The sequence below is a fragment of the Lepidochelys kempii genome, chromosome 3, assembly GCF_965140285.1.
Source record: "Lepidochelys kempii isolate rLepKem1 chromosome 3, rLepKem1.hap1, whole genome shotgun sequence".
NCBI classification, from domain to species: domain Eukaryota; kingdom Metazoa; phylum Chordata; order Testudines; family Cheloniidae; genus Lepidochelys; species Lepidochelys kempii.
In genome coordinates, this window is record NC_136382.1 from 13,814,564 (window position 1) to 13,841,620 (window position 27,057).

The 27,057-nt window shown below is 43.8% G+C and overlaps 1 protein-coding gene across 1 annotated transcript in view; it reads right to left on the reverse strand.

Moving 5' to 3' along the window:
* TFAP2D (transcription factor AP-2 delta) overlaps positions 1 to 27,057 on the reverse strand; it is a 54,695-nt gene that overhangs the window by 5,931 nt on the left and 21,707 nt on the right. The window contains exons 6-7 of the mRNA XM_073335084.1: positions 19,196 to 19,337; positions 9,524 to 9,637 (exon numbers count right to left, since the gene is read on the reverse strand). Of these exons, the coding sequence (XP_073191185.1) occupies positions 9,524 to 9,637; positions 19,196 to 19,337 (256 nt within the window). The remainder of the gene's footprint in view (positions 1 to 9,523; positions 9,638 to 19,195; positions 19,338 to 27,057) is intronic.

The following is a 27,057-nucleotide window of genomic DNA, read 5'->3' on the forward strand; positions in this document are numbered from 1 at the left end:
ACTAGAGAGCAAATATAAAGCTAGTGCCCTCTATACACCACAGTACAGCATGCACGGCTTGGCACATGAGCTGTTATGTTCTGCACTAGCTGAAGTTCCTGGGTGTTCGTCAAGGATAGTCTCAAGAAGCGCACATGATATGGTAGCAGGTCAGGCTAGAGAGTGTAAGAGTCTGGATATCCAGGTGGCGGTCTGGATCTGAAAAAAAAAAAAGTCACAACCTTCTGGCTGTGGGTGAAAAGCATTGTCCTTGACACCTGTTGCTGCTAGAGAATCCAGGTGCAAATAGAGGCCCCAAAGAACTCGTAGGTTGAAGACCGCTTTGAAAGAGGTAGGGCTCAAACAAACCAAATGCCTTCCCAGTTCTCTTTCCACCTATGCATCAACATCACCTCCGGCTTGTGTGGCAGACAAAACAGAGGTGATAAACTGAATGAGCTTTAGGTAATTCACAACCATCCGCACCTCTCTCTTGGGCAGAGGAACTGTGCTGTCGGGGTCTGATGGAAAAGAGAGTTCAAACTGAGTGCCATCAGCATATTGATGGCAGTGCAGTCTTGCCAGCCCCAAGCGTTCAGAAGTCACGAGTCAGGCCCCCAGAATCACAAGATTTAATTTAAAATAGTCAGCTTTTAAAAAATAATCATTTTTAGGTTCTTTTGATTTGCCTTCTGGGTTTTGAACCTTACGGGTCACATTGCTCAGCTTTTCTCCACAAACACAAGGGCTAGAAGCTTACTCTCTTAAATCAATGAGAGAATCACCTGACTCCTGGAATTAGGGCTTTAAGGAAAGCATCAAATATCACAAGACTCACAGTAAAACCATGAGAGCTGGCAACACCGGCAATACAGCCCCCGCAAAACCTTTGACAAAATGATAGCTGCACAAAACTACATAAACGAGACTTTGGGCAAGCCGATGAGAAAAAACCCGAGCCAAAGGAACTCTATTGTTCATTGCTGCCTAGGCCAGCAGTACAGTCTACGCTTTGTGACCTATGGTGTCAGACAGTTAATAAGAAAAAAAGAAAGGATCGGTATGGACAGTGTCACCAGATCACTCACCAAGGAAAGCAATGTAATTTCAGGCCTAAAAACCAGGCCTAAAGCCAGACTGAAAGAGGTCAAGGAAGGTGGAAAGCTCTAGATGGCGCCAGAGCTATGTGACCACAGACTTCTTAATGCACCTGGCTTCTTCCAGTTCATGCATCTACACTGAAGGCAGCTTTCAATAAGCAAGAGGAATGGAATCAAGACATCAGCTGCTGCACATTCCGGTGGTGACGTAACAAAGGGAGAGTGGTATAAATGCAGTATAAATGGGTGTGTAATGATAACATCGGTAAGGCTCTGGAGTTTGGGTGTAATACTGGAGTTTTAAAAAAAAAGTGTTGAATTTCAAAACCTATTTGCACTGATTTTTTTTTTTAACTTTGAAAAAGAAGGAAGTTACAGCAGTCTTGCTCCTGATTTCTGTGCCTCTGGTTTCTAGGGTGACCAGATGTCCTGATTTTATAGGGACTGTCCCAATTTTTGGGTCTTTTTCTTATATAGGCTCCTATCACCCCCCACCCCCTGTCCCAATTTTTCACATTTGCTGTCTGGTCACCCTGCTGGTTTCTAGCAATCCACTTTCCTTGTCATCATGTCAATATCATGCCAAACAGCCACCGGAAACTGACAGCCTCAATCACAGCGATTATCAAGCCATAAAAACGCCTGCTGAAAAAATGTCTGTTGAAAGTTGCTTTGTGTCATCCAGAGTGTTAGGGAGAAAACAATTTCATTCACAATTATGCTGATTATTTTTACTGCATGTTTTCAAGCTGTTATTTTATTTCTCCGTTGACTTAAGATTTCCAAAGGTTTTCTTCTTGCTTCTTTTGCCAGTTCCCCCCACTGGCACAAGTGTCAGTTGCACGAAAATAATATTTCTAATGCCACCATGCCAATTTTCACATCACCTGGCTCCAGAAGCTGGAACTTTAAGTAAAATGCCAAAACTGTGAGGGTTGGCAACACTGAGATGTCATTTTTACGGTACCATTTTTCAGAGTAATAATACAAGGTAAGAGTGGGATTTTAAAAGTACCTAAATAATTTAGGAGCACAGGTCGCACTAATGGGATCTCTGCTTAGGCCTTGTCTACAAACAAAAGTTGTCCCTCTTTAACAATATCAGTTTAATTAAAGTGGTACAATACTCATAGTGTGGATTCAGTTGTACCGGTTTAAACACAATGTAACTATGAGCATGTCTTCACTGGCAACGTTAAAGTGCTTTAAATTGGCTTGTGTGGTCATGGCACAGCTCCCAGTGCTCTAAAAAACCCACCTCCAGGAGGGGCATCGCTCCCAGCGCTGGTGCATTGTCTATACTGGCATGTTACAGCGGTGAAACTAAACCAAGATTTGCAAAAGTGACTAGTGATTTGGGAGACCTCAGGGTTCAGGTGCTTCACTTGGGACACCTTGAAAGGGCTTAATATTAAAGAAATATTGAGCACACACCCTCTGAATATCAGGCCTCTCTAAAGTATCTCAAACTGGGCACCCAAAACCTGAGGTACCCTAAGTCATTAGTCACTTTGAAAATCTTGGCCTAAATTGTTATTAGTAAAAGCCATTTAAAAAATGTATTGTACAATACTTTTCCTGGCAATTTCTTTCTTTCTTTCTTTCTTTCTTTCTTTCTTTCTTTCTTTCTTTCTTTCTTTCTTTCTTTCTTTCTTTCTTTCTTTCTTTCTTTCTTTCTTTCTTTCTTTCTTTCTTTCTTTCTTTCTTTCTTTCTTTCTTTCTTTTTCACATGCCAACATTATTTTGAAAGCAGCTACCATTATGATATCTAGGGCCTAAATATAAAATCTGAAGCATGTAAAGTTTGTAATGCTGATGTTAGCCTGGAGTTTCCTTAAATCCCCTAATAAAACATTTCATTTTACTTTGCTTCCATGACTTATTAGTGCTTTGGGAATAGCCAGAATGTGAAAGGCAGTGTGGGATGATGGACACTGCCCTTTCAGGCTATAGAAGCCCTTTGGGTACTTTCTTTGCAAATATAATTTTGTGCTTGGAGAGATTTTTCTTTTCTATTTAAAATTCATAGAGTCGTGTTTGACCACTAGAGAGCACCTATGGCAGGTTTGATGACAAAACCCTGTGCAAGGGTAATTAGGACCTCATAACTGTGTTTTCACTACTGCAGGTCTTGAACTTGGGCCCTCTGGATCATGATGCATGAGCCCCCACTACTTGAACTAAAAAACAAAGGTAGTAGCAGACTCATACACTTCTGTATGTAGGGTGACCAGACGGCCCGATAAAATCGGGACTGTCAGGATTTTTAGTTCTTTGTCCCGCGTTCTGACTGATGCATAGTCGGGACACCATTTGTCCCAATATTGCGGCTTTGGCCGTTCCGGCTGCATTTTTTTTTTTTTTTTTTTGCTTCAGCAACTCCACTCCAGCTGCCGTTTTTTTTGCCTCCCCCATGTGTCCCGATATTTTGTCAGTTTCATCTGGTCACCCTATCTGTATGTGGGCTGGTCACTAGAAGCAAACAAAAAGCCACTGAGAGGCAGGCATCAATATGGTTTCACAAATGCTCCCAGCCTTTGGGTGGCATTGAGTTTTCCCAGGATTCGCATGCTCGCTTCCTGAAATAAGTGATGCATTTTGCCTCGAGCTGTGCAAAAGCTCTCCCATAAGTCCTGTCTGTACTAAAGTCTTTCATCATGTTTGTAGCCAGGTTATGGAATGATTAACTCCAAACCTAATTCATATCCATACACGACACGGAAACACATTTCCTAGCCCATGGCTCTGCAACATGTACCAGCGTTTGCTGCCTGTTAGGTAACTCATGTTATTGGCATCCTTTAACTCAGATCTAGCATGATCCGTTTGTAGTATAGATCGGAAAACCTAACTATTCTTTTTTAACCAAGTTTAGCATTTTCCTGTTTCCCAATTCTCCCTGCAGGAAGCCATCTCCGAAGGCATTGACAAGGGAATTTTGAAAAACACCCCAAATCCTTTGTCCAGACTCAAGCAGTATAGGATAATTGTTCAGATTTTCCCAGAGTGCACTGATATAAACATGGCTGCATGGTATCAGTGGATGGTCGAACACAGTTAACACTGCAGTGTAGAGTTGCTGAAACTGTGTTTTCTGTATTCAGGTCAGATAGGCATGTCAGAAGCTAGCTGCACAACCGTGGTTGTATCAATAGTGTAGATGAGCCTATGGTTTATGCCTGTCTACTAGAGTTGTGTGAAACTCAGCAGTTTTCAGGCTCACAGGGTGGTTCTTTGAAGCTTTTCCTTGCTTTCAGCTTGCATGAGCTTTGAGTTTTGCATTTGAGCAAACCTAGAAACTCTTATTCCTTCAATGGGACGATTCCTGTCCTTAAACACATGCTTGAGTATCTTGATTAACGGGGGTCTCAACACGAGACGCCACGGCCTGATCTGAGGTTGAAGAATTAAAACACTGGAACACAGGAATTACCACACTGTGTCAGACCCGTGCTCCATCTGTCCAGTATCTGGTCACTGATGCTGGCTAGTACCAGATGCAAGAAACTCTGCAGTTCGCAGTTATGGGATAAGCTTGTTCCTAGAGAAAAATTCCTCATCGTACCCAATAAATAAAGGCTAGATTCTTCTCTATGCATGAGAGTTTATATCCCTTCCAATGCTCTTGTTTATGTCCTAAAATTTACTATTCTAGCTCTGGACATTTATTTTGTCCATGTAAATGTGCAGTCTTTTTTTCAATCCTGTTAGACTCTTTTCTCACAATGCTTTTCTTCTTATCAGTTTTGAATTTGCCGCCTTCCAATTTCATTCCACATTCGCTTGTTCTTGCCTTATGAGAGAAAGTAAACAGAAGTTTCCAGTCCACTATGGCTATACTAAACTTAAACTTGAGTGAAACTATATCAGTTTTGTATGTTTTCCACCTAAAGTCATTATCAGCTCAGAGTAGAGTGAGAGAGAGAGAGAGATTCCAGGCAAAAGCCTGATATTCTTGCAGTGTTTGCCAAAATGTTTGTGAGCTTTCAGAACAACTAGTGCAAGTCGGAAGTTTGTAACCCCCAATAAGTTTCTAGTGGTTTTGTCACAGGATAGAAAGCTATGCAACATTATAAACTTCTTCATAGTACAGGAGGTAAAATGTATTCTGAGAAAGATTATTATATTGGAATATAGATGGGACAGCAGGTTTGTACTCTTGTTAAAAAATGTCATGGAATATTTGATGGCCGCCAGTGGTCATTACCTCAGTTTTATTGTCTCATCTGGGAAATATTATGTTTGGTGAGCACTGAGCACCCGATTGTCACTCAGGTTACAAATAATGCCACTAATGATTATCTTTGCAATCAAAAAGGGCTACCAATTTATTTAAAAAAAACAATTTTTCAATGTTGATGTATATAATAAGAATGAATAATGAATACATTTCATGAGCATCAAAGCCCTGGACATTATGACAGCGTATAGGCCAATTTAATCCTTGCCCTAAATGATTGCAATATCTTTGACTTTACTCAAGTCATACCTACTTAATCAGTGGAGAACTTGCCTGAATGAATAGGGCAATCACTTCATCAATCAGTTTGTGAACTGCACAAAAGCTCACAGCCTGAGTTTGTGTCATTGTACACCACATAATGGAGGAGTGATTAATAGTGTCAAAGGTAAGAAGGATATATTCTTTTTTAACAATATGTTGAACAAATAGGACCAGATTTTCAAAAGGGCTCATCATCCAACATGCTCTTTTGTAAATCTGGCCTATAGAGTCTATAATTAGGGAGTGAGTCTCCCACAGGGATAGATGATTTCTTCTCTTATCAGCGTAGAGGCCTTTCTGCTTATTGTGATCAAGTCCCTTCCTATCGCGACGATAGTGATGAACAGCTACTTCTCTGTGTGACCACTAGAGGGCATAACAGCACCCTGGAATGTTAGCAACCATGTCTCAGGCTAAGATTTTGATGCAGATATTTTTAATAAAAGTCACGGACAGGTCATGGGCAATAAATAAAAATTCACAGAAGCCGAGACCTGTCCCTGACTTTCACTAAAAATATCCCTGACAAAATGGGGAGGCAGGTTCAGCTCAGCACACACTGGTGCTGGAGCTCCGAGGTCCCTCGCTGCTGTAGTGAGTGAGAGCTCCAGGGTCCCCCACAGGTGGCAGCTGAGCAGCTCTGGGGGGTTCCCACCACCTACAGTGAGTGAGAGCTCCAGGGAGTCCCCCCGCCATGGCTGGGAGCTCCAGGGAGTCCCCCGCCATGGCTGGGCAGCTGCAGGGTCCGCCTGCCACAGTTGGGAGATGCAGGGGGCTGGGAGCTGGGGGGGGCGAGGGGGAATGGCTGGGAGCTCCAGCCGCAGCACAGAAAATGTCATGGAGGTCAATGGAAGTCACAGATTCCATGATCTCCATGACACAGTCATAGCCTTAACAATGTCTGAAATGTCTGGGATCAAAGTCTGGACAACATTTCATTTAAAGATGGGTCCAAGCCCATCCCAATGTTTCAGGGTGTTTGGATCCAGAAATTGGTTTGTCCCGTTATAGAATTAGAGGACAGATCTGAAATTCTGACTCAGGTTCAGATTACAACTGCCACTTCTCTAAACTGGGGAATGTCTGGCTGAAGCCTGTTTCTTATTTTTTTGTCCTAGATTTTTTTACCCTCTTGACGTCGCTTATTGACTGATGTAAACCCCATCGGGGCCAAAGCCAATCAAGTCACCAGTGAAGGAAGTTCTGCTTTAGGCTCCAATTCAGCAAGGTACTCAACCTTGTGCCCAAATTTAAGCACTAAGTAGTCCCATTGAAGATAAAATTAAGCATCCTAAGGGTATTCTGGCAGTTGGGATTGAAGTCCCAGTGTAGCAGGGCAGCAAAGGGAAGGATGGGAATCTTGACTTCAGTATTGGGTCCATTCCCTCTGTGTCCCTTTTAAACCCCATTTAATGTACTGTGCAAAACATACAGTGATTAGCTGCACTGTGTCATATTTGCTTTGTGTTCATATAATGTGGCTTATCCGTTCCCTCAACAGGATGGTCCCATTTATATCAGCTTATGATTGATGGGAGCTCTATGTGTGTGTGCATCTGGGTGTGAGTAAAGGGGAAACAAGCCCCGGAAGACACTTAATACTGCATGGCTCAGAGGACTATTAATGGGAACTCGGTCCAGGATGATAAGGACTGAAAGCCATTACTCTTATAGGAGTATGCCGTAAGAGAGAGTGGTATGTGTAGTTAGTTAATAGATAACGTGCCAGTAGACGGTGCTAGAGAGCATGTAACATTGTTCCTGGGTTTTGTAGCACCAAATACAATTTGTTGGCATGATGCACTCCAAATGGCTACTTCTGGGAGCAGTTTACATGCAGCTCTTGTGGTGTCCCTAGCCTCTGTTTGCCAGAAACTGGGAATGGGCAACAAGGGATGGATCACTTGATGGTTACCTGTTCTGTTCGTTCCCTCTGGGGCACCTGGCATTGGCCACTGTCAGAAGACAGGATACTGGGCTTGATGGACCTGGTCTGACCCAGTATGGCCACTCTTATGTTCTTATGTTCTCTTATGCTAGCTCTTAGCAGGTACCATTTGATGGCTGTTCAGTGGCTTATGTGAAATAAACTGATAGTTCCAATCAAGTTATTCAGTGGTTAAATATCCACCGCACAGAAACCATTTCCTCCATTGTCAGTAACCAGAAGCTTTGTTGGCAGTCTTGGCAGAAAGGCCAGGGACTCCTGAGCCATGAAGACTTGATTATCCTCTCCCAATCTCTGGGTCAGGGCTGAGGTGTAGCAACAGGATGATGTAAAGCTTCTACTGCTACTATCCCTGTCTTGTGCGAAAACACTGAAGGGCTGTCTGGCTGACATAGACCCCACCTGAAGCTCATGTTAGTTTATGTGTGAAGAGAGGAAGGACGATTTTGTAATCAAGATATTAGACCAGGAATTAGATCAAGATAATCATAGATCAAGATATCTTGATTACAAAATCAAGATTATCTTGATTACAAAATCAATATAATCTTGATTTTGTAATCAAGATATTAGACCAGGAGCTCCGGCTTCCACCCCCAGCTCTGCCATAGACCTTAGCCAAGTCACTTACGGCCTGATTTTTAAAGGTACCTAAAGGTGCAGATAGGCATCTACGGAGATTTTCAAAAGCTCCTGTTTCAGTCAGAAGGAATTTGGCACCTGGGTGCTTTGGAATATCCCACTAGATGTCTAGCTGCATCTTTAGGTGACTAATTACCTTTGAAAATCTGGCCCTGAATCTCACTGCACCTCAAGTGGAAAGGGCAGGATAACACTTCCTTTCCTCCAGCCAAGGGGGGCAAGAACCTTTGTCGAAGTGAGGGGGCCACCGGTCTGGCGCCGTTGCTTCCACCTTTGGTCTATTTATAGCATAAGCAATTTGGGGCAGGGACTTCCTCTCACTGTGTGTTTGTACACTGTGGCTCTAATCTCAGTTAAGGCCCCTTGGTGCTCTGTATGTTTCCCCTCTTGTGGCTCTTAGGGGATGTGTCCACTGCCCCACAGTTTGGACTACAGGGGTGTGAATAGCTGTGTGTACCAACGTGCTGCATTGTAACGCCCCCATGTGGACACTGTGGGTGCAAAGTGAAAGGCTCCTACTTCACATTAAAGTAGCCCTGTTTGAAGGGGACTATGTTAATGCAAACTAGGAGCTTTTTAATTTACCCCTGCAGCATCCACATGGAGGAGTTGCAGCTCATCTCCCTGCTGTTCACACCCTTGTAGTCCGAACTGTGGGGAGATAAGAGAACAGGTGCCACCGTATTTGAATGCACAGTCTTTATGAGATCCAGCTTTGGAATTTTGTCCTTCAGAGCAGAAACACAATATCTATCAGTTCCTGTAGACCAGGGGTGGCCAACCTGAGCCTGAGAAGGAGCCAGAATTTACCAATGAACATTGCCAAAGAGCCACAGTAATACATCAGCAGCCCCACATCAGCTCCCCCCTCCCGCCTCCAGTGCCTCCCGCCCACCGGCAGCCCCACTGATCAGTGCTTCCCCCTCCCTCACCATGCCTCCTGCCTACCATAATCAGCTGTTTCACAGTGTGCAGGAGGTTCTGGGGAGGAAGAGGGAGGAGTGAGGGCACGGCAGGCTTGGGGGAAGGGGCAGGAGCCATGGGGGAAAGGGTGGAGTGGGGTCAGGACCTGGGGCAGAGCCAGGAGTTGAGCAGTGAGCACCCGTGGCACGCTAAAAAGTTGGCAGCTGTAGCTCCAGCCCCAGAGTCAGCACCTATGCAAGGAGCCGCATATTAACTTCTGAAGAGCCACATGTGGCTCTGGAGCCATAGGTTGGCCACCCCTGCTGTGGAAGAAATCCAGTTTAAAAGACTTCCCATCCACCTCTCCAAGATCTCTCCTATTCAGTTAACCTCAGCCTTTGTCGTTCTGTGGGAAGTTGCACCACAAAACGACTTCAAAGGTCATACCTGAAGTGTGTTAAATGTCTCTGGATGTCGAGGTCTAATATTGGAGTTGGTCTTGAGGATCCAAGGGGCGATCTGTCTTGACTCAGTAGGTCCTGGAATTCTTTACATATTTGTCTAAAAGAAAAGGGGAATCATTTAAAAGGGATCCATGCAATCTCCACTGTGAGGCTGATACCCACATCAGACATCATGACAATTCAACTTTACTGGGTGTAGCATCTTTCAGACCGGCCCTAGCACAAAAATGGTTTAGAGTGCAATGATATATGACAGAAAAAAATGACCAAAAGCATCAGTAGACAGACATTGTGGGGAAGGGATAGCTCAGTGGTTTGAGCATTGGCCTGCTAAGCCCAGGGTTGTGAGCTCAATCCTTGAGGGGGGCATTTAGGGATCTGGGGCAAAAATGGGGATTGGTTCTGCTTTGAGCAGGGGGTTGGACTAGATGACCTCGTGAGGTCCCTTCCAACCCTGAGATTCTATTGTCAGCAGAATCTTCACAAGCCTCTCTGTAGGACCCTGTCTAGACTAAAGAAATAGGTTGTGTTGGAAAACAGGTTTCCTGACCTGTTTTTACACATGATTTTTGCACCTAGAATGGAACAGTTTTAGCACCTTTAAAGATGTGTTAGCTGGGCCAGCTTCCACACTTTTAAAGGGTTAAATTTTGTCTACACTACTGGCAGGGTATGTCTGAAAGCCTGTTAACATGCTAGGCATACTCTAAACTTCTCTGCAAAATTTGTACAGACACTATGTAGGCAGGCAAGATGATATCTGCACGTGCAAACTGGCTAACTGCACATAAAGTGCCTTGCCTAGCCCCCTGTCCTGGGTCCTGTCCTGGGTCCTCTTAACCCTGAGTCCTGGGTCCTGTCCGGGGTCCTGCTAACCTCAGCTCTGCAGCCAAATGCGGCAGTGGGAAAGGTGGAGCAAAATGTTCCCAGAGCTATTTGCCCCCGCTGCTGTTCATTATGTCTATGTTATGACTACCTGTGGATCATCTACTGGGTCTGAACCCAGGACCTATTACAACCCAACACAGCCCTCTCTCTATGGCTGACAGGAGGACAGTAATTCCATTTTGCAGCAACTTTTGAAATCTGGTTTTGTTCCACATCAAAAACTTTTGAATGTTTTCACTGAAATGGAAGTGTGTCAAAATGTTCCCTTCAGGCTGAAATCTGAGCTCTGTGTCCATCCATGGTAATTAGGCCTCATTCAGAGGAGAGTTTTGCATCCCACATCACTCTGACTTAGGCAGAGCAGGTATTTGAAGTAGCATCTCCCATATCCCACCCAAAGGCCCGCACCATCAGGCTATAAAGTATAAGAAAGTTGCCCCTTTCTTTCTCTGTTGCCTCCCATGCCTGATAAAAACTTATTCAAAACCAATAGGTCTCCACAAACATTGAGACAAAAATGTTCAAACCAGCTCTAACATCTCTATTCTTGGGCTAAAGGAGTAACTCCATTAATTGGCAGCAATAGTGGGCTGCTATCCTCTTGCAGAACAGCCACTGGAGGGAAGCGTGCAAACGTACATTACACAACTCCGCTGTTAAAATCATCTCATCCTACGAATCTGAGGTCTACTGAAGTTTGAGTCCTTTTAGATGCTATTTTTGTAAGTGATTCCCTTAGGAGTCATCAAGTGGGTTTGAACTTGGGATCTTCAATACCAAAACCCCCTTATACTAAAGGTGGAACCCCATAAACTATAACAGACTAGTGACCTCTGTGCTAGTCTGGGTTTACTCAGCCTGCCTCTTGTAAATGGGGGCAGTGAATATGGCTCTGCGAGCTGACTTGTTGAAAGGTTTGCATCAGTGCAGACCTTTATCTAAAGAGAGGTATTCAGCACTTTTTCTGGTAAAATTACAGAGAAGTGTCTACATCTGGAGTATACAGTTTTAATGAATCAGTCCCTTAGAGGGGGAAAAAAGACTCTTTTAACAACAGAAATCAGTCAAGTGCTTTGGCTTATACATGATCTAACATACCTAGGATGCCTGTCAGTTCTACCTCCAGGTTCTACCTGTTGGAAACATTCAGCTTAAAAGTTGTTAGGATTTGACTACAGCAAGTGTCAGAACTGAGCCAAGTGCTCAGTTCCTCTCTCTTCCCTCCTGACATGTCAGAAGTCGTTAAATAGGACTGCGGATTGAAGGGGGAGAAAAGCAGCTTTACATTATACATGAAAACTGACAGAGAGCAGTAACCTACTTTAAAGTGGCTTCCCAGGCAGAGAAGTCAACTCGGTGGGGCTCCATAGTGACTCGCTCTGGGACAGCCTGTGATTCCGCAGGCAGCCCTGACTAAGGGTTGGCACATGGGCACTCTGTCCCAGGAGCAGACCAGAGAGTGAATTGTGACTCCAAGAGGCACAGTACTTCTCATTCTCTAGGGGAAAGCAAGTTACTACTCCTTTCCATGAGCAGCGTACACCTCGCTCTGCATCCAGTCATCTACTCAGGCCAGGGAGCGAGTGAGTGGGGTCAGGGTCCTTCCACGGCTTGCCCCTTTGCCACCCACTGGGCTATATTCCTAGCCGATGCTCTACCCACTGCCTCCCCTCTTCTTCCTCTCTTGCTTGCCACCAGCTGTATCAGGCAAGTTGCCCCAGATCTCCTCATCATGGCCACAGTCACAGTCTCAGCAGCACCAAGCAGGGATGTGAGGGATGCTTTACTCCAATCATGGCCAAATGAGGACTGTTAACAACTTGGGGGGGGGGGGAGTATATATCCAGAAGGTTTCCGAATACCAGCCGTGTTAGCCTATATCCGCAAAAAGAACAGGAGTACTTGTGGCACCTTAGAGACTAACAAATTTATTAGAGCATAAGGTTTCGTGGACTACAGCCCACTTCATCAGATGCATAGAATGGAACATATATATATATATATATATATATATACACACATACAGATAAGTTGGAAGTTACCATACAAACTGTGAAAGGCTAATTAGTTAAGATGAGCTATTATCAGCAGGAGAAAAAAACCTTTTGTAGTGATGATCAAGATGGCCCATTTAGACAATTGACAAGAAGGTATGAGGATACTTAACTTAAGGAAATGGATTCAATATGTGTAATGACCCAGCCACCCCCAGTCTCTATTCAAACCCAGGTTAATGGTATCTAGTCTGCATATTAATTCAAGCTCAGCAGTTTCTCCTTGGAGTCTGTTTTTGAAGCTTTTCTGTTGCAAAATTGCTACCCTTAAATCTTACTGAGTGGCCAGAGAGGATGAAGTGTTCTCCTACCGGTTTTTGAATGTTATGATTCCTGATGTCTGATTTGTGTCCACTTATTCTTTTGCGTAGAGACTGTCCGGTTTGGCCAATGTACAGAGGGGCATTGCTGGTACATGATGGCATATATCACATTGGTAGACGTGCAGGTGAATGAGTCCCTGATGGCGTGGCTAATGTGATTAGGTCCTATGATGGTGTCACTTGAATAAATAAGTGGACAGAGTTGGCATCGGGCTTTGTTGCAAGGATAGGTTCCTGGGTTAGTGTTTTTGTCGTGTGGTTGCTGGTGAGTATTTGCTTAAGGTTGGGGGGCTGTCTGGAAGCGAGGACTGGCCTGTCTCCCAAGATCTGTGAGAGTCAGGGATCATTTTTCAGGATAGCTTGTAAATTTTTGATGATGTATTGAAGAGGTTTTAGCTGGACTTCATATGCAAACTAGATACCATTAACTTGGGTTTGAATAGAGACTGGGAGTGGCTGGGTCATTGCGCATATTAAATTTATTTCCCCATGTTAAGTATCCTCACACCTTTTTGTTAACTGTCTAAATGGGCCATCTTGATTATCACTACAAAAGTTTTTTTTCTCCTGCTGATCATAGCTCATCTTAACTAATTTGCCTTTCACAGTTTGTATGGTAACTTCCAACTTATCTGTATGTATATATATATATATATATTTTACTGTATGTTCCATTCGATGCATCCAATGAAGTGGGCTGTAGCCCATGAAAGCTTATGCTCTAATAAATTTGTTAGTCTCTAAGGTGCCACAAGTACTCACATCCAGAAGGGTTATTTCCTGTGCTGGGCGCAAGTTGCAGCCACAAAATTTGCTCCTTTTTTTCCATTGCACCCACAAAACGCACATCCACCCTTTTACACCTGCAGCTGAATTTTGGGTGAAAATCAGATGGGGCAAGTGGTCAGATGTCCAACCCGCTATTCAATTTTGCAAACACAATGAAGGTCTGCGAATGGGAGACTGGGTGTCTACCCAGCTGAATGTACACTCCTGGGTGGCTCTACCACAGATCTGCTCAAGTCACACATGAAACATTACTTCCTTGGCTGCCAAGGATGGGCAAACCAGTCTGTGTGATATTAGAACCAACCAGAACTCACACCCAAATTTCAGACCTGACTGACCTGAATGACAACCTAAAGTTTGACTCACTTTGTGTGTACGTTAATGTAAATTAGAGCTCAGTCAAGAATTCACAGCAAACCATTTCATTCGATGAATGTAGCCTCTTTTGCTACACCTGGAATATCTGCAACTGTGAGCGGATCACTGTTTTCTCAATTTTTCTCTCAATACAGGGCCTAAATTCAGGTGATGAACAATGCCCCTCTGCCATGTACATTGGTCAAACTGGACAGTCTCTACGTAAAAGAATAAATGGACACAAATCAGACGTCAAGAATTATAACATTCAAAATCCAGTTGGAGAACACTTCAATCTCTCTGGTCATTCGATTACAGACCTAAAAGTGGCAATTCTTCAACAAAAAACTTCAAAAACAGACTCCAACGAATTGGAATTAATTTGAAAACTGGATAAAATTAACTTAGGCTTCAGTAGAGACTGGGAGTGGATGGGTCATTACCCAAAGTAAAACTATTTCCCCATGTTTATCCCCACCCCCACCCCGTTCCTCAGACATTCTTGTCAACTGCTGGAAATGGCCCAACTTGATTATCACTACAAAAGGTTCCTTCCCCCCCCCCCCCGCCCCCGGCTGGTAATAGCTCACCTTTAGTGATCGCTCTGGTTACAGTCTGTATGGTAACACGCATTGTTTCATGTTTTCTATGTATATAATTCTCCCCACTGTATTTTCCACTGAATGCATCTGATGAAGTGAGCTGTAGCTCACGAAAGCTTATGCTCAAATAAATTTGTTAGTCTCTAAGGTGCCACAAGTACTCCTTTTCTTTTTGCGAATACCGACTAACACGGCTGCTACTCTGAAATATACCCTTAGTAATCTCTAATTATTTTCCCTGATGCTTAAACAAATACTGGAGAAAGCAAGCAAGCAACCATTGCTGGCTTAGAATAACTCACTCAAATGTTAACTACCTATCGATTGATCTGTGTGTCAATGAAAGTGACACTAATGTATGGATTGCCATAGAACCTTAGTTCCATAGCTGTATTTTTTGTCCTTAGCTGAATGATGGTGATGCCATGGAGTGGAAGTTATAGAGCTGATGGCATAGCAGGACATCACCTCTTTTGTGCCAGAGGTTTGTTAGGTTTTTTACAGGTAGATATTCCTGCAGTGCATCTGGCTTGTCTGAGGGCTCGATTGCTCTTTTGAGAAAGAGGCGCTTTGAAACAGTGGATGCATGTGACGTGGCTCTGTGCTAGACTCGTGTACATAATTGAAGTTGCCATGTGGACTTTGTGGCTCTGACAGAGTAATTGTTTTTTATGGCTCCTTGGGGAATTGAAAGAGTTTATCAAGGGCTATCTGCCTCTGGTGTGTTTATGGATTTTCAACATTTGATTATATCTACAGTGCATGACAATCAAAGTGGTCTCCTGTTTCTCTCCACTTTAAGTCAGTGGTATGAGTTTTGGACTATTGCATGCAGGTGTTCTACAGCCTTTGATCCTGTAACACATCTGTGGTCATCTGCAACTTCATGATTGTCCCTATACAGTGCATCACAGCTTATTAGATTATAAACTCCTTGGTTCACAGACTTTTTTTGTTCTGTGTGTGCAGTGCCTAGTACAATTTAGTTCTGATGTTCCCTCTACTTTTTGACAGGCCGTGTGCACAAAAAATTTCTTCTGTGCAAATTTTTGAAGCAGAGTTCAAATTTGTGCGTCATGAGGCAAATGCGCCCACGCAAGTAAAATGCTTATACATTATACGTTATCCCTTTCCCCCCGTTGCCAGCTAATAGAATCTGGCTGTGTTGTTAGATGGTGGGCGAACAATGTCAAAAGTCGCCCGTAAACGATATTTCGGCCTGGCTCCGGTGTAGTATTTCATTGTTTGTGCGCGCGGTGTTTCACCATGTGAACGGGGTTTAGGATCTATGTGCACGTGCACACATGCCCAGCTGAGAGGGAACAATGGTTCTGGTCCATAATTGATCATCCTGGGCATTACTGGAATATAAATAATAAATATTTGAAACTTCACAGAGTCAGTAAGGCTAGAACTCAAACCTTACTGCTCTGTAATCAAAGTCCCCTACTCCTTGAGCTGAAGCATAATATTCAGCAGAATGTTAATAATTCTAGTGGTAGTAAAATAAACAATCAAACAAGGAGAAAAAAAACATTTTTGCTGATTTTTCAAAATTTCAAAAAATGTTGACATTTCCATGACATTTTTCAGTGGTTAAGAAATTTCCACAGGCTGACTGAAAAACCAGAACATTTTCGTTGGGGAACTTTTGTCAACATTTGTCATATTTTATCAAGCACTCGAAATTCAGAAAATCTCATCAGCTCGATCAATAATACACAGTTAAGCAGTTCTGATTGTATCCAGTAGAGGGCAGTGCCTGGCAACCTACCCACCAGTTCATTTACTTCCTTAGTTAAAACAACTACATATTTAATGGGAAGATAAAATAACAAAGCGCGAGTAAGGTAGCTGACAGGGCAGGGTTTGTTAGACAATATAATCAAAGAAAGAAGGCTTAGGTGTCTGAGACATGTCCAGTCCACTGTATGGAAGATGGGAGAAATGCTGTGTGAGCATTGAATGGGGTACACCCCAGGAGAAAATGAGGAAGGCCAAGGACGAGCTGGCAGAAGACAGTGATAGAGGATATTGAATGCACTGGCGTCATGTAGGAAGATGTACCACAACTAGCCAGCAACTGTGATCAGTGGAGGACGGTGGAACTGTCAGAACGGATTAAGGTCAGATTAGACACAGCATATCCTTGAGTGTCTATGGTGCCCAGGAATTTCAGTTTAATTTCAGAGAGTGTAACTATGGAGAGCTTCATAGTTGTCACTATGGTGTACACCATGGCAGCTATGAACTTCTTGTCAACTGTTAAGCTAAAGCTCAGATCCTCCTACACCATAAGTAGCAGCTCTGAAACTTGAGCTAATGGAGAATGTTCATTAGAAGCATAATTATGGATGTATTATTTATTATAGACATTTGTATGATGCCCTTTTTTCTAGTATCTGGGATCACAATATCTTAGGGCCTATGAGTCTGTGTAGTATAGTTCAAATTCCATCCAGTAGAGGGCATTTGTTACATACACACCAGCCAGTCCATAACACTACGTCACCCTACATACGGTATGATAAATGATATCTTTACCTTTAAAGGTATGGTTAACTGACCAAATAGCAAGTACTTTTAGCTGGTGGAAGGGAAATATGGCATTTCTATGACTCTGAAAATATGATAGAGTCATGGAGGCAATGGTTGCATTAAGGATCAGGGAGCACTTCCCGTTCAAACTGCCGTTTACGTCCCTCTTTATTTATTTTGTCCATATCAATGTATCGTGTATGTTATGATGTGGTTATGAGGTATCTGTGCTGGAGTGTGCAGTGGGTAAGATAACCTCTTTATGAGGCCTCTGGATGGACTGGCTGGATTGTGGGTCCGGATATGCAGAGGTAAATGGACTCTGTGTGCCCACTACTCCTCACCCTCTCTGCGAGCAGGTGGCTGGTAAATGGAGAAAGTGGCAGGGGAATGGGCTGACGTGTCCCCCGATGGGCCAGCCAGTAGAGCTGAACCAGCCTGGGGAGGATGGTAATTTGTTGGTGGTATAAGCCAGAGGCAATTTACTATCTCCCGAGGGGAAGGAGAGAGAATAGAAGAATTTGTGCCTTGGAGGGGTGTTGCTGACTCACCATGCCTCCTGGAGTAGTTCTGGGGGAGTGCAGCTTACATATACCACCCCTTTGCTCAGGGCTATGCCTGGAGGCACAATCAAGCCCTAAACACTCAACAGAAGCATAGCTACGCAACTCCCAATGAGCCAAGTGGTGGTTTAGCAACTTCTGGGTTATTTACTTATTCCTACATTTGTGAAATGCATCAGACAGCTGATGTATTTGGGGGCAGCACTTAAGTATAATAATAACAATTCTTTGCACTCCCATCTTTCATTGTACCCAAGGTTGTCAAAGGGCTGCAGTACCATGAATGAATGAAGCTTGACATCAAGCCACGGGTGCACATGCATATCCTGAGTCACACGTTGGTCTCAGTCTGGGCATGGAACTCTCATTTGCCTCAGCAGGAATTCCACATGCAGAGCACTAGATTTCATAGCCCTTGGTGTGCTTTGCCACTTAGAACTCAACGAAGTCTTGGCTCTGATTCACGTAGAGCGTTGGACATATAAACGATGTGATGACAGCAAAAGTCTGCTCTGAATAGTCAAAGATACTTATGGTCCAACAGTACATGAAAAACTGTAACAGTTCGTGTGTATTGACCATAAGTTCCAACGGGTCTGCATACCTTCTTCCCAGCAAATTATCTTTATTTCATGAGTTATATTCTGGCATGGTTGTTCCCATTTATTTTAGCCACTAATGAGGCAGGGTGATCTTGTGAATTGGGAATTCAGGAGGGCTGGCTTCAGTTCCTGGTTCTGCTACAGACTGCCAGTGTGATGTTGGGCAAGTCACCAAGGCCCCGATCTTTATAGGCATGGCTGTGCTCGGCATCACAAGGCCTAATGTATTTCGGAGCCTAAATCTCATTTCCAAAAGGGATTTAGGAACTTAGGAGTGTAAATCCCATCAACAGTCGAGATCTAGACTCCTCAGCACCTAAATCCCTTTTGAAAATCAGTTAGGCTCCCAACTCAGTTAGGCATTGCGATGCTGAGCGCAGCAAGGCCTAAATTGTTTTTAAAATCTGGGCCTTAATCTCTCTGGTGGAGATCCTCAGTTGGTGTAAATTGTCATAGCTCCATGGACTTTAGTGGACCTGCAACAGTTGAACCAGCTGAGGATCTACCCCCACCCGCCCCGTGCCTTAAATCCCCCTCTGTACATTGGGAATAATGATGAGTTATTAGTTGTATTGTGGTAGCAGATTGGAGCCTTAGTCATGGAGCAGGATTGTGCTGGACACTGTACAAACGCAGGACACAGAGGTGGCCTCTGCCCCAAAGAGCCTGCATTTAAATAATGCTCCCTCCCTATTTATGCTCCAATCCTGCAAAGACTTGTGCACATGCTTAACTTCCTGCACTGAGAGCAGTCCCATGGTAAACTCTTTGGTTAAACGCTGTCTCTTCCTGTGTTTTGACAGTACTTAGAACAAAGGGGCCTTGATCTTGCTTGCTGCCTCTGGGGGCTATTGTAATACAAATAATAATAAACCTCCCATGATCCAAATGAAAAGCGTCTGGACACATTTCTTGTGTTGAATGATTTTTCTTGCTTACTTTGTCGCTAGGATCATCTTTTTCCTCGCTGTCTGTTCTTTCTGTTCCATATGCTGCCTGGCAAGATGTTCTCCTACTGCCTTGGCTGGGAACTCTGTTTCGCAAGTGTAGCCAAAATCCCTGGCCAAATGTAAGGCTTCCCCTGGAGGCAGACAAAATGGGTCAATCAGTTTATACAAAACTTTTTTTTAAATAATTTTTTCAGCTATATATTTAAAAAACAAAGTAAGAACAACAGGTTACTGCAGTGTGAAAACATCCTTGATCTCAGTTACTCCAGCGTAACTGAGATCAGATTCTGGCCTCTTGGCCCTGCTATTATTTATAGCCCAGATATGGGGCACTGTGTAGGGGATGGAGAGTCACGGTGGCCACTCTTCCAGCCTTTCAGTTGGAATAGCAGCTCTGAAAAGGCTGCAGTGAAGTCCTGCTGGTGAGAAGATGGATTCCATCCATCTCACCACAACTGCTGGGTTCTTCCACCATTCCCTGGAGTCTGATTACTGAGGCTTTGTGCGGTTGGGTAGTGGATTTCACTGCAGCTGCATATCTTTGAATTTTCCTTTGTATGTTTATTGAATGGGTGGGTTTCCCCAGTTTAATTTCCAGTGAAACCCATCTTAAGTGAGCAGCCCAGGGATCAGCAAATACCAAGAGGTGGGGCCAGATTCCCTGAACCTGCCGGAGGGAAGTGTCAATTACACTAATACCTCTTTCCATTTAGAGGGTGATGCTGTTGTCATCTCCCTTAAGTTTTTTTCTGCTACAGGAACAGCTTCAATTTCCACATGCAAACCCCCCACTGTCTGCCTAAATCAGATTGTCATACACCTAACAGCATGTCTGAACCAATTAAATGCATGCACTGATCACGTGACACTCATTATGTGACATAAGTCAACATCGACTTTTGCAAGCACAATCTGTTTATGGATGCTCAAAACCAGTGGTCCTCAGCCTTTCCAGACTACTGTACCCCTTTTGGGAGTCTGATTTATCTTGCGTACCTCACTTACAAAATCAGACATAAAAATACAAAAGTGTCGCAGCACATTAGTACTGAAAAATTGCGTATTTTTTCAGTTTGTCTGTATGACATTTTAGTTTGTACTGACTTCGCTAGTGCTTTTTATGTAACCTGCTGTAAAACTAAACCAATATCTAGATGAGTTGATGCACCCCATGGAAGATCTCTGCATACCCCTAGGGGTACGCATATCCCTGGTTGAGAACCATTGCTCAAAAACATATTTTGCCTCGTATTTTAAAAGCATTTATTCTGGATCCAGAATGCAAGGGTATACTCCTGAACTGAACAAAGGAAATGCCCCAGCAAGCTAAACATACTGCTGAGTTGGAAAAAGGAAACTGGTTTCTACTATTTATACAGCACCTAGCGTAACAGAACCCTGATCTTGCCCCTTTAAAGCTGAAGGGCTGATTACATAATGAGCCACATCTGGGAGAGATCAGGATGACTGCCCTATAAAGAGCAGCAGGAGGCTGCAGTGAAGGGGGGAATGCTCAGGGATTAAAGACTTCTAGGGATGATCTGGCGGTAGCAGAGAGTCCTGGGAGTTAGGACTGTTGGTAGGTCTACACTGCAATGTAAGCCCATGTTTGAGCCGGGGTTCAAGGCTAATACTCCCTTGTATCTACACGTACAATTGCACTAACCCAGGGCTTGGACTCAGTGTCCTGAGTCCAAACCCGAGTCAAGCCAGGACCCAGGGTCTGAGCCCTATTGCTTTGCAGTGTAGCTTCAGCACTCCTTGACTCAGGCCCTGGGAGTCATCCGGAAGTATCCCACAATTCCATGGCACAACTTCCTTAGTCCTCTCTGTGACACTCTGACACCCCAATATTCGCCACTGTCATGTAATTAGGATATGCCTTATACAAAGCGTGCCTTGTGAGGTGTCATTCTAAAAGTCTTGATCTGCTAGACAGTAATATCTCGTTGGATTGTATGTGTTATCATCGTATACGAAGTTATGAAGTTTGGTAATGTCTGTGTAGCTGAAGCATGTCCTGAGGTTGAAAACACCCACAAGCAGCCTTTCAGGTATGACAGTAAAAAGGCCAAACGATGTTAATGGCTTACTAAGGAAATGCACACAAGCACAAGGATTACCCCAGGAACTGTGTACAGTAGAAACCTCTCAGAGAAAGCACTATACAATGGGAACTGTTTGACCCAGGTCACAGCAAAAGAGCTTTCCAGCAAGTGGGGAGAAGATATAAAAGGGGGAAAATGACATTATGGGGAGTCCTCACTCTCCCTACAACAACACACCTGGAAACATCTAAGAAACGAAGACTGAACTGTGAGAAGGGGAAGTGATAGTCCCTGGCTAAAAGGATCTTTAGCCTGTGTATGAAAACCTGGGAAAGCCAAGACAACTTGTGCCTTAAGAATCTGCCAGACTGTTTATCACTCAGGGTGAGAATTTGCTAATTCATATCCTACCTATCTAGTGTGTTAAGCTCAGTTTGTGGAGTGGGGGCATTATTTACTAAGGTAATTTGCTTTATTCTGTTTGCTATTCCTTATCATCACATAAAATCTACCTTTTGTGGTTAATAAACCTGCTCTTTGTTTATTCCAAAGCCCAGTTTGTGTAATTCATAACTGGGGTGGGGGGCAAAAACCTGTGCATCTCTCTCTCCACACTGAGGGAGAGGGCGAATTTCAATTAGCTTACGCTGTACCGTTCTCTGTGCAGCGCAAGACAATACAGTTCTGGGTTTACTCTTCAGAGGGGGTGTGCATTTGAGTGCTGGGCAATGCCTTAGCTGAGCTCTCCCATGCAGAGTTGATCTCAGCATCTATGTGACTATAGCTGCAGCTGGGTGTATCTCTACCTGTGAGTGAGCTGGAAAGAGACTTGAGAGCCAGTCACAGCAGTACAGAGTAAGGGGAACCCAAGCTGGTGGGACAGGCTGGCTTAGTGGTATCCCAGTTCCAAGTGGCACCCCAGGGGGAACACATCACACTCTCTATCCCAACAATCTGCAATCCACTCTATTGAAAACAGAAGCTCCCCTGCTCCCACACTTGGCAAACGGCAGTAGCTCAGGTCAGCACTAACCCATTCAGTTCTGATCACCGATTTTCAAACACACTATCAGTCAGAGAGCCTCCTGGGTTTGCAATGGAGAGCGAACCGATCAAACCTTTTGCAAAATGAGCTGTTTCCTGGTAATGTGCAGAATGGGCAGTAAAGTTTTTCCACAATGCACCACAGTCCTAGGGCTAGAGCAGCTGTATTTTAGGGTGGCCACTGAAGGGACTCTGGGATAGGTTACTTTGACTCATGTCTGCACACTGAACTGAGGACGCCAGAACCCTAGGTTCGAGCATGGCTCAGAAAATTTTTAACCTGGGGTAAAATACAATCTAGATGCTCAAGCCCAGGGTTCCCTAGAATGGATCAACTGACTCGAGTCCCATTAATCCTCGGCTTACATTGCAGTGTAGACATACTCTGAGACTCCAGCTAGGAAAGTCCTGGGAGTGGCCTCCCAAAGCAAGAAAGGCTCCAGGCAGCAAGGCCTGGGAGAAGGAAGAGAAACCTTTGTTTGTGTGGAGTACTTGCCACGTATGGAGGGTACATGGGAAGCGGCAGCCATGTTACAGGGCCCAGAATAATAATGTTAGCATTTGGATAACATTTTCAAATACATGCAGGCGAATGGAAAGCAAATGTGATTACAATTGCAAATACTGTTCACCAACTGATTGTATGTATATTGGACCACTGCTGAGTACATAGCTGTGTTGACACTTATGCCAAGGTGATTATAGTTTTGAATTTTATATCTTGAGTTGGGACTCCGGCTCTGTTTGGGTGCTACTTCAGTACCAATTAGGTGTAATGACATCTAATCTAATCTATCTATCTATCTATCAAAAGGTATGTGTATATATGTTTGCATGTGTTGTGTGCATATATATTCACACATACGTACACATAACTTTAAAATTATGTATTTGCTGGAAAGAGAAAACTGATGTCGATTTTATATAGTGCTTTACTGAGACATGGCATGTGAAAAGAGCTTTCTATGTTAAAATTTCGGGTTCTAAATATTGTCGCCTATAGGATATGATTCTTCATACACCCTCATTGTTGAGCAAACCTGAGGCTTTGTCCCAATACCAGCATGCTGTTTCTTTAGATGCAGCTTTTATTATGTTTTTATATACATGCCAGTGTTGCACATTATTTTGATTAGTGCTTGAGGGAATTCTTAACTGTACAGAGCATCGAAAAATAAGCAACATATTGCATGAAATTTCACTTAAAATGTTTCCCTTTTTTCCCATCAAAATTCTCACAAAAAATATTGATTGGAAAATAAATGGAAGTTGAGCTGTATCAGGTCTCTTTTTACATCTGCTTATGATCTTGGTGATGTCACCTTGGTTTCTTCCTTTCCTGGCTTGCTATTGCTTATTTCAGTGGAGTACTAGTCCCTCCAGATGGATGCTAGCTTCCCATTAAAAACCCTGCATTTTCCAATCAATTGCCCTGTTTAAACACAAAAAATGACTTCATTGCTAATAGAGCATTTTCCTGAGTCAGAGACAAAAGACGGCATCAGAGACCATTCGTTATTTCCCTTTAAATCTGGGCCACTGCCTTGTTTACAGCTATAGCCGGCACTGAACGGCAACACGTTCCTATAGCGCTTGACAATTGACCGGGAAGATTTGCATGATTGAAAGGGACAGTTGCTGAGGTTGAGCTGACACAAACAACTCTGGAAAGCCCCACTGGAGGGACCAGGCTGTGTACCTTGACAGGCTTCTGATGGCAGGTGCAAGGAGCAGCGTGAAGCTCTCCTGGGCCTAGCCAAGACTGAGGGATGCTCCTATCCAGAGTGAAGGAAGGGGCAGTGTCCCAGGAGGGGAAAGCTCTGGATCTGAGTCTCCTCTCCTCCTTGGCTTTACCTCCATCTGATGCTACTATCCAACAGAACTCCTATGCAAGGAATAGAGGTGGAGGTGGATGTTGTCTTTCCACTCACCAGATGGGAAGGAAGGAGGGAGAGATGTGAAAACAAAGGCTAAAGAAAGGGATAAGAAAGAATATGATGTTTTATATCAGTGCAGACAAAAGAGCCGTTTTCCCTGCTGACCTATTTACCAGGAAGTGCAGCGCTTGGAAAGGGATACTGAAGAACTGATCATTGAAAAGATATGTGTACAGTACAATAAAACTGGTGTCTTCGTGGGGTTTGGCAGAAAAAATCCTGGGTGGTCTTTTTTTAAGCCTTGGATTTTAAAGTCATATTTTGCTTTGTTTAAAGTTCCAATTGTTTGATAGGTTTCAGAGTAACAGCCGTGTTAGTCTGTATTCGCCAAAAGAAAAGGAATACTTGTGGCATCTTAGAGACTAACCAATTTATTTGAGCATAAGCTTTCGTGAGCTACAGCTCACTGAAGCTTATGCTCAAATAAATTGGTTAGTCTCTAAGATGCCACAAGTACTCCTTTTCAATTGTTTGATAGTCACTCTTGGATTTTTCACCTTGTGAATCATAGAATCTCAGGGTTGGAAGGGACCTCAGGAGGTCATCTAGTCCAACCCCCTGCTCAAAGCAAGACCAATCGCCAATTTTTGCCCCAGATTCCTAAATGGCCCCCCTCAAGGATTGTACTCTCAACTCTGGGTTTAGCAGGCCAATGCTCAAACCACTGAGCTATCCCTCCCTCAAATCACACTATGGCTGGCTTTTTCCCTTCTGTGGGGGAGCCCCTCCAAGAAAATGTGATCTCTGCACTCCTGCATGCTTCCTTCAGCCCACCCCAGGGCTCGACCCCAGGAATGTTGGCTGTAAGAGGATAACCTGCTACTCTGTGAGCTAAAGGACTAGCTCGGTACTGTTGCAGACTCATAAACCACTTATCTAAACCAGGCCCTGGAAGGGACAAAGAGCTGCATTCTGATGCGGGCTGCACTATAATGATGTCCTAAGTCGGTGGGAGATTGTGCCTTTGCTGTGGTAGACCTAGGTGTGGATTTTACTCTCTCCTGAAATCCATCACATTCAACCAACTTGGTTTATTTGTTTCAATTTCAGCAAGGCCACATGAAAAGAACTCCTAGCCCTGGCGCTAAGTGCCCTTGACACAGAAGCGGAAATACAATCCGATGAAAATGCAACCAGCTGGAGCAAACTAGCCTCCCTCCTCTGCACAAAAGAGGCCACAAAAAACAACATTTCCCTACTTCAGCTTCCACAAAAACCACATCCTCGCTCGTGAAATGCACAAAACTTCTGCAATTAGATGAGCTGTGTGAGGGGCCCCAAAGATCAACATATTCCGTCAATTTCACACCTAGGGAAGGGGAATAGTGAATTTCTAAGGACTTCATGGACAATTCCCGGCTGGTGGCTCCTTCTGTTATGTACCCAGAGAGCTCTTCCTCAAGCAACTCTTCTCTCCTCTTGTAGGCCTGGTTTGACATAAGTAACTTGCCTCATTTTTAGTGGGCATAATTGGGAAGGCGAAAGAAGGTTACGTTGTAAATAGGGGCTTGACAAACAGTATGCTGGAGTCTGGGTATCTGTGCTAGCTAGCTAAGGTAAGCAGCAACACCCTGATGTCAGGGACTATGGACAAGATAAACATGGAATGTAAAGATCAGGTTCCATGTAAACAGCACACGGACAGAGCATGCTGTACAGAGATTGATTTCTGCAGAGTAACCAAGCCATTCCAAAAATGTGTGATTTAATGTACAGCAAATGTAATATGATGTGTAAATGTATATAAAGGAAGAGGTTGTTTGTGTAACTTTGGACACGTGGTACACCCTGTACCCACCTTCTACGACTGAGTCTGATCAACTCAGTGTCATTTTGCTCTATTCCAAATAAAGGTACCCAAGTGATGAAATCCAGAGTTGAACTGAGTGCTTTGGATCCCAGAGAACTGGATGAAGTGGTCTCTCAGAACTGGGCAGGATGTTCTGCATAAGCCGAATGGAAAAGGTTTTGGAGGGAATCCCAACTCCTCTATAGCAGCATGAGAAAGGCAGCCTCTCAACTAGGCTGATCTCAAGATATTTAGGGCTTTATAGGTCACAGTTAGCATCTTAAACTCCACCTGGAAACTAACAAGCAGCCAATGCAGATCCTGGAGCACTGGTGTAGAACATTCATTGTGTGATGCATGGCTTACCAACCAGGCTGCTGCCTTCTGCACCAGTTTCCAAGTTGATTTAAGTTGTAGCCCCATATAATGCACACTGTAATAACTTAATACTAAAGAAAGGAAGGATGGCCCAGGGGTAAGGGGGTAGCTGGAGATCCAGGTTTAATTCCTTGCTTTCCTACAGATTTCCTGTGTGACCTCGGGCAAGTCTCTATGGTTTTCTTCCTCATCTGTAAATTAGGGGAAATAGCACTTCCCTATCTCTCAGAGGTGTCGGGAAGGCAAATACATCAAAGCTTCTGAGATGCTACAGAAATGGGTGCCGGATAAGTATGATAGATGTGACAAGGGCATGGGTGACGGCTGTGTAATCTATATGATCATGTGAGAGTTTAACAAGGCACCCAGATTTGTAACTTGTCTGTCAAATGTGGCCAGTATAATCCTTCCCAGTTCCTGGTGTAAGCATGTTCTATTTCCCTGGAGGTCTTGGGGACAGCTTCACCAGTAGCATAAACAGGTTTCACTTTGATTGTAAAAGGCAAAGAAGTGCAATTTGTGCTAATGTGGCATTCAGGGGGCATGCAAGGTGAGTGTGACTTATGTGCCACCAGAGCCAGGGGAATACCTCAACATATTTGCCAGGAACATTTGTTCAGACAGAAACTTGGATTCACTTTGGCTTTGTTCCCAC